Here is an 8,630-nt window from a genome sequence, read left to right on the forward strand (position 1 = left end):
ACTACAGCTGAAAAAGTGCTATCTCTTAAATCCCACTTTATGATATCAAGGTCATGTATTCTGAATACATACTCTGTCGTCCACTTCTCACCTAACATATTCCCTACCTTTCCCATTTGTATATCTGGGCCCAGCACATTGCATTTGGGAATTACTAAAGCCCTGCACCATGCTGCTCAGGCATACCTTAAATAGCTAATACTGTTGTACCACTCCTCTATTCCACCACTGTTAACACTAAACTGTACTATTCTTTATAATGTCTGATTCTACATCCATTTATCTATCTATATGGGAAGATGCTAAGTTCAAAGAAAAATAAAAGATGGCACAGAAGGACAGATCACGGTGCATAGATGATACACTTAAACTTTCTGCCCACAAGGTAAAGAAAAAAATAGAAGAGAAACAGGAGAAACAAAATGTTGAGTCTTCAAACCCATCTAATCACTAAATGAATAAGGGGAAATTATTGCTTCTCTTTCTGTTCACTTTCCCATCTCTTCCTTCCTCCTTCCTTCCATCTCCCACTAAAAAAAAAAAAAAAAAAATCTAGAAATTAACTGCAGCAGAATCTTTTGTTTGTTTGTTTTCAGCTATTAAATCATCATTTTTCATCAAGAAACACTAATGATTTAACTGACAGTTTATTTTAAAAATAGATCAAGACTTCAGTTGTCAAGCAAGTGCTGTATTTTGTCCCTAATGGAAATAACTAATCTTACTTGAATGCATGAAGAAGCAGAGAGGAAATAAAACAGCCATCCATCTTATTCAAAGGTCTACCCAGTGTCTTGACCAGAAAACATAAGATTTTACACAGCAGTGCTATAGAAGCTGAAAAACAAATATTCCATTCACCATTGTCCTTGATCATTAACAAAGGGACAGGCTTTAGGATTTATGATAGTAGCAGGTACTGCAGTGACAATCTGTATGGTTCTCTATCTTCACGTTGTCCTTAAGGGTAATCTTAAAAAAAGAAAACACAGACATAACAAATAATTAGGATTAGCTAGACAGTAAAAACAGCATTCTCAACTAAAAGATGTCTGAAGCATTTTCTTAACCACAAGGCACACAGGCTCTTTGGAATACATGTACTACAATTATCTCTGAAAGCCATCCTGCGAAGCTGCGTCATCAGTGGCTTTCAGAGCCATGAAGAGAAGGTTTTCAACAGTGACATAGTTTGGTGTCCTTCATTTGGCACACTTTAAAGTGTCTAATTTGCAAAAAGTGTCAAGTAACCCACCTATGAAAAATCAGGAAGTGTCCTTAGAAATTTTCATGTGGGGATTATAAAAACAGAGACCACAAAACATGATGAGTCATCTTTATCTTTAATCTCAACCAAATTCTAGTCGCTGCCTCAGGGCAAGTATAATGTCACTGGGCTGGAAAAAGATCTATGCTCTACTTGGATGAAGAGCTAGGATCTAGCAAGGTTCAGCTGTAGGTGTCTATAGGTAAGTCAGGTATCTGGGCTTTCATCACAGACAGTGGAGACTCAGTGCTCAGTTCAGCTGTGCGCACAGACCTGTCAGCTGCCATTTGAGATGTCAAAGGGAATTTGAGATGTCAAAGGGAAACCCACTAAGCTTCCAGCTGCCACTCTAGAAGGTCTTTTATGGGTCCTGTGTCAGCCAGCCATACACAGATGTCTTGAGTACCCCAGGGTACTCATTTCAGCTGGCACAAAATATGTGAGTGGGTTCACTGAACTGAGCCTCAAGTCAGCACACTCAATGGTTCAGATCACTACAGGATAGACACCTTAACTTGTTTCAATTAGTTCACCATTTCTTACATCAAATTTAAGGTTTCTTCACCTGGAGCTGAATCACTGTCAAAGTAATTAGCTTTAGCAGGCTCTGTCTTTAAAAGAACCTTCCAGATGAGAGTGTTAAATGCTCAAAGTAGTTGTACACATTTACAGTTCCCTCTTGGTTATACTGTTAAAAGTAAACACAACCTCAATTAACCTAACAGGTACAGATGGATTCGGTCCTTCATTCTTATATATCTTATATATCCAGATATCTTCCCAGAGAACTCCTGCCTATGCAGGAAAGATGCAAGAAAAATGACTAATTAAAATAAAATACACGTTGCCTAATATTTAAGAGGATGATGCACATCCAAAAGAGTTAAAAACAAGGGCACAAGTCCATTACCAGAACTTTGGGTGTCATAAGTCAAAGTTGTTTAACTGAAGTCAGTGACATTGCATCAATTTCCACATCCCAACTGAATATCGGACTCAGTAGTGGTTGACATTTGAATTTCCTCTTCGGAAAAAAAGAAATAACCCAGTAGCAAAGGATATAATTGCCAAGGATGCTTCCCTCAAATAGGTCTTCAATATCGCCCAGCAAAAACATATTCTTTTCTACTCACCAGTTCAGCTAAATATTGCGTCCTGAAACAAGCTTAAATGTGTCTCATTCACAGCCTCACCTTGGTAAAAGCCTTTGCTACGCAGCACGTTGCTTCTGATGTAATGTTCTTTGGGACAAGCATGGTCTTCTTGGACCTCATCGGAGTGGGATAGGCCCGCGAGAAACAGCACCCAGTGCACTGGTAAATGGGCGCTCCTGGTTTGGAAAAGAATCTGTTCTCCCCTAACTTGCACTCGGGACAACCTGCCATAAAAATATAAGGAAGAGACTTTTACTTGGTCTCCAGCTGTATTTTAATTTTCAAAAAGAAAGGGAAAGTGTGGGTGCTAAGAGGAAGCACCAGCCACATTCTGCTGCTCGTCACCTGCTGAACAGAAAAGCTCAGGCACCAAAGCTCCTCTCTTTAGGGTCTTTCAACTCTGTAACAAGATCTGGCTGTAAAACTAGAATGTGGCTTTCTGGGTAAGGCACAAGTATTATTGTATCATTTCTGGTTTTCTAACAATTTTGTTGACAGTTGTGGAGGTTATTGTGTACGTCTACTATACTAGCTGTCCCTAGAAAACTCCCTACTAGTTATAGTTGGTTGAATAGCACCAGCAGGATTTGTAGTGCTTCTTAGACATTGCCTGTTTTCAGGCAAGACTCTGTTATCAAGAGTTTTAAAAATGCCCAGTGATCCCAAGATTTTTGTAGCTCACATTTTTCTATATACAGTTTGAGGCTGAATAATAAAAAAACCACAACCATCAAAATGCGTCTAAAATCTTCCTAATATGCCGTGTTCTGTGATCTACAGAGGAAAAATATTCTGCATATTCTGAGAAGAAGCAATGGTTCTGTTTTTCCTGATGTCGCGTTGCCATTTAGATCCCAGGAGTACAAGAAACCAAAATGTTTCTATTTGATAATGTTTCAAGGATTAAGATCACACACGTCAACATGATGACACAGTCATCTGGGAGACACCTGACCTGCAGAAATCAAGTTTAGAGAAGAAACAGAAAGTATACTCATAGCAAAATTATCTTGATTTATTACACCTTCATATCTCAGTGTCAATAAATGCAAAAGCACTACAAGATTTATGACCACATTTATAAAACTTGTGAAAGTTTAATTAATACTCTTTACTGACAGTTGATGTATTCCTGAACGCTGAAAGCAGCTTACCCTGCATGAGAAACTCTCCGTCTGGGAAAGCATGAAGGAGATGAAGAAATACAGATAAAATGGTCAAAGTGACAGCTGCATACTTCCCGTAGCAATCCATGATCTGTCTGAAAATACAAACACACACATTTTTAAAGAACTGCTTTGCATTGGGTACGGTACCAGTATCTAGGCTACACACTGATACAGCATTCAGTGCAAGTAACAGAGACAATTTAGAACTCGAACAGGAAACTGAAATCACAGTGTATTGATGTGCATTTTATAGGCTCAGAAAATTGACTTCATCACGATTACAAAAATATGCCTTTCATTTTGGCCCTAACAATTTTTTTCTGAATATTAACATAAGCCACACCACATAAACTTCAAATGTTCTAACTGTCTAATATTTGTGGTAGACTGGATAAAGCCAGCAGATGCTTATGGAGAAGATGAAAGAATCTGCAGAATCTGGGACATGGAAAGACTAATTTCAGGGAAAATAATTTCACATCAGGACATAATTTCCTGAACCAAGACTCAGATTATTTGTCCACACACTGAAACAGCCTCAAGTTGTGCCAGGGGAGGTTTAGATTGGATATTAGGAAAAATTTATTCACTGAAAGGTCTGTCAGGCATTGGAACAGGCTGCCCAGGGAAGTGGTTGAGTCAACATCCCTGGAGGTGTTTAAAAGACACGTAAATGTGGTGCTTAGGGACATGGTTTAGTGGTGGACTTGGCAGTGTTAAGTTTATGGTTGAACTTGATGGTCTTTTCCAATCTAAATGATTCTATGATTCTTTGACTTCTATAGCGCCAATGCCCCTGTAAACAGATTTTCACAGTCCTGTCCCTCAGTGGGAGCAATCTCTGTCCAACCTATGTAATTAGAGGCACCATACGCTGTGCTCCAGAGCGCCCCGGGAGAGACGCGGTGCTGAGAGCGCTCAGGAGGGTTTGAAACAGCCCCAGGGCCACCTCCATCACACAGGGTCAAGGGAGTCCCAGGGAGTTCGGCATCACTGCGACCTTCAGGACCAAGATTTCTTCTAGGCTTTGTTTTACAGATGCAGCAACTTGGCTTTTGGGTTCTGAGTAACAGAAGGTTTGTTTGCTAGAAACAAACACTGGTCAACATGAACTTTTAAAAATCTTTTCCATAGACTAATTTTGTGCAAGAAGGCTACATGTGGCACTGCACATCTGTCCTTCTACAGCTAGTGCATGAGACGAAGTGGCTGTAAACAGCGTATCATGTGTTCTCTGGGTAATTCAATGGAAATGAAGTTTGTGGTTATATTTGATCCAGATCAAATCTATACCACACGGTAATGCATATCTCTGATATGAATAACTGGGGGAACCATAATATTAAATATGCACAATATGTGTCACAACCATATGAACATCATCTCAAATTCTCTGCTTGATTTTTTAAAAATTAATTTACTTTATTTCATGATTATTCACGATAACATTTTGGTGTAGCAACACACAGAACCTCAGTTCTCTCCGCGTCCAAACAGCAGAAGTAAGGGCTACATCCAGATCGCCAGAATGCTTTTTGGTAATTACCACAGAATCTTTAAAATTATTCTGAAACACTTTGTACCAGCCTGGTCAGAGACAAAACACTGGTCATAAACTGAGCATTTCTTTTGAGCCATAGAACTCCTGTGTGCCTGTGGCGTTGCCTGGGAGGACCTCCTTGACTGGAAAGTCAGGCAGGATCTGAGTTGGGCTAAAGATGCCAAATGCTTTTTCAGTTCCTGTTATAAACATCTGGTCAACTAATGCTGCTTTTAAAAGTCTTGGATTCATCTGAGCTATGAGCACAAGAAACAAAATACTGAACCTCACTTCTGTTCTTGTCAGTATTAAAATGTGATATTTTAGGCATGAAGTTTGTAACTTTCCGTCTCAAGCACTAAGTCTCTATATCGAACCGACAATTTCATTGTACTCAGTCAAAGACCATCTCTCACTCAGAAAACAGAATTTTTCACTTAAAAATTATTTTATTCCAAAGCATAGACCTGAGCCCTTCCTTTAGAAATGAACAGGAATTACTTATATCCCAGGCTGAAGTAACTGGTGCATGGAGAAAAGAGCCATATAAAGGACGCTGAAGTATTCAAGTCCCGAACTGGGGCAGCCCGTGCAGGTGACAGAGACAGCAGCACTCCCTCATCCAACCTGGCTGCCCAGGGACTACCTTGCCTTGAAGGATTGAGTTTCAGGGTCTTTCTATTGCTGAGAGACAGAGCACATTTCAACAGGGGGACTTTCCCTGCCTTTGCAGATGATCCCATGAGGAATTCCGGGCTGAGCGCTGCTCACCTTCACCCAGAAGAGAGAGGGTTTGGCTGTGGCTGTGCAGCAGTGCCTGGTTCACTGGTCCCAGTTGTTCCCAACTGGCTTCAGCCAAGCACCCCAGGAAGCATCTCGAGCCTGCAGCAGCTCCTGATCACCAAACTATTCACCTGGGTTCTCAGAAGCCTTATCTGACCATGCAGATCTCTCCCCCTCTGCAATCATCCCCCAGGCCATACTTGGAGCTTACCCACAACTTGTTTGGGCTCTGCCTGGATTGCATCACTGACGGCATCTCCAGACACTTGCAGATGGATCTTTTGAATAGCTTCTTCTGTGCCTGCACAGACCACCTGATCCCTTGACTTTGAAAGACTGAAACTGTCACACAAGAGCATGATGTGTTAATGACTGATGTGGAGGATAAGGCCCCAACCTGACAACACTTATATATACAGTTTAGATACTGAAAGCTACTGTGCTTAGCAAGAAAAAAAAAAAAGGCATTCAATCCTTAACTACTTAAGAGCTTCTCTCTTCTTCCAAACATACTGTTCAATGCTGCTGCTCTCCAGGGACAGATCAAATTGTTGTGGGCCCAAATATTTCTAAAAATGAGTGGGCAGTGAGAAGTACAATAATGCCAGCAACATAGAAATTGATCTTGAGATTTGGTGTAGAGGCTATTTAAGCATGCTATACTGATCAGAGAAGGCACTGCCAACCCTAACCAGGAAAGATGATAGAAAATCAAGTAAAATTAAATGAAGATAGCTTTCACATAGTGGAAATGTATTTCTTTGCAGATTTTGCACCTACCCAGCAGAATCCCTGCAAGGACTATCACAATGATGCAAATGTTCAAACAATCACAATTCACATCTGGAAGGAGAGGCAAACCTGAGGTGGTCCAAGGAGTGAAGCAACTTATCTGGCATCATTATCTGAGAGTGAACCTGGAGCACTGGGATGTTTGCAAAGAGAGTATTGATTAGCAGAGGGATGATCCATAACTGCACAAATTCCCAGAGATATATGGGGACGTAAGGTTGTTACACACAGGTCAGCAGGTCTTTTGTTCATTGATTACACAGATGTACAACACAGTCATCAAAGGTAGCTGTTCAGACAGCAGTGAAACACAGGTCCTACAAGGGAGCTTTGCAACCAGGAAACAAAATCAAAGAGAGCTCCATCCTTGCAGCAGTCAGAAAAGGATCATGTCCAGGCAGATGAGGCTGAGCCCAAAGGCAGGATGACAAGAACATGGTCCTTGCCTGACCAGGGTTAGCAAAGTGGAAAGAAACAAAGTTTATTAATAATACAGATAAGCAATGCTCTCCGATGCAACAAATCATAGAATAACAGAATCACAGAATGGCTGGGGTTGGAAGGGACCTCTGGAGATCATCCAATCCAACTCACCTGCTAAAGCAGGTTCACCCAGAGCAGATCAGACAGGAATGTGTCCGGGTGGGTTTTGAATGTCTCCAGAGAAGGAGACTCCACAACCTCTCTGGGCAGCCTGTTCAGTGCTCTGTCACCCTCAAAGTAAAGAAGTTTCTCCTCATGTTTAGATGGAGCCTCCTGTGTTTCAGTCTGTGCCCATTGCCCCTCATCCTGAAGGCACAAAAGTGGAAACAAGCCTCTTTCTAATTAAGACAGCAAAAACCAGAGATGAGAGACTGATCTGAAGCCCAGCTAAACTAAATGACTAAGAGGCCAATGAGGTTGCAGTCAATGGGTGGCAAAGGTTGAATGGTGCTGGGTACAAGGAACTTTGCCTTCTCCCTTCCACCTGCCCAGCAAGTCAGTCCATGCTGGCAGAAAACAGAGGATAAAGGAGTTAAAAGCAGACGATAATGTGCAAGCACCAGAAAGAAGCATTTGGAAGAGGTATCAAAAAGCCAGTTCAACGATGTATGTATGTATCCATGCAGGCTGAATGCAACTCTGCTTGGGCTTTTACCAAAAACCCATCCACATACAAGAAACAGTCTTCTGATGTTAGTCAACAGCTGGCAGAGGAAACGGAGGATGTCATTAACATGGTAGACCCACAGGAGCGTTGAACACGGCTCTCAGATTTCTGAGCTGCCAGCTCTCTGTGCCCTGTTCCCTCAACAAGAGTAACCTGTGTCCACAGGAGAAAGGTGGTCTTTGACACTGTTTAGATCCACAGCCTCCTACAGGCCTGCCAAACGTTTTGGGAACTCAACTGAGCTCAGCCGCATCTACGGAGTCACGCTGGATAAACTGATTGGATCCCTCCCTCCAGCAAATAAGGAATGTTTTTAAGGTTATTTACTATATATGCCTTTTTCAGCCCCATGGAGGGGGTGTGACTGCTGGCAGACTTGCCTGCACTGGGATACAATCCCGCAGTTTAATGTCAACCCCTGCTCCACCCAAGGGGACTTTCCCCAGAGTGCGAGGAGCCGGCGGGAGGGCCTCACGCACCAGCAGGAGCAGACAGACAGCCTTTCCCAAATGACTTGTTTCCACATCATCCTGAGATAGCTTGGATGCTCCAACAGCTCCAGTTAGATGCCAGCCACAGGAATAACACCACAACCCTTGATTGATTGCTCCATAATTTCATGCTCTTCGATGAAGGTACAGCGGCAGTCTCTATCCCAATTTTTTAAGGACATACAGTACTATGATTCGGTACATTTTAAGGGTTTGAGGCAATCCCAGAGGGAAGTTGTTTAAATTACATTAACCAAAAGAGGAATTGAAATTGCAGTTTTGCA

The 8,630-nt window shown here is 41.8% G+C and overlaps 1 protein-coding gene across 1 annotated transcript; it reads right to left on the reverse strand.

The window, feature by feature from the left end:
- Positions 1-894: 894 nt before the first annotated feature.
- CGA (glycoprotein hormones, alpha polypeptide) lies at positions 895-3,675 on the reverse strand. The gene is made up of 3 exons (XM_065632586.1): positions 3,576-3,675; positions 2,461-2,645; positions 895-972 (listed from the first exon to the last, which is right to left on the reverse strand). The coding sequence occupies exons 1-3, from the start codon at positions 3,673-3,675 to the stop codon at positions 895-897; spliced, it is 363 nt and encodes a 120-aa protein (XP_065488658.1).
- Positions 3,676-8,630: the final 4,955 nt, after the last annotated feature.

This window comes from Caloenas nicobarica, chromosome 3, assembly GCF_036013445.1.
Source record: "Caloenas nicobarica isolate bCalNic1 chromosome 3, bCalNic1.hap1, whole genome shotgun sequence".
Taxonomy (NCBI): domain Eukaryota; kingdom Metazoa; phylum Chordata; class Aves; order Columbiformes; family Columbidae; genus Caloenas; species Caloenas nicobarica.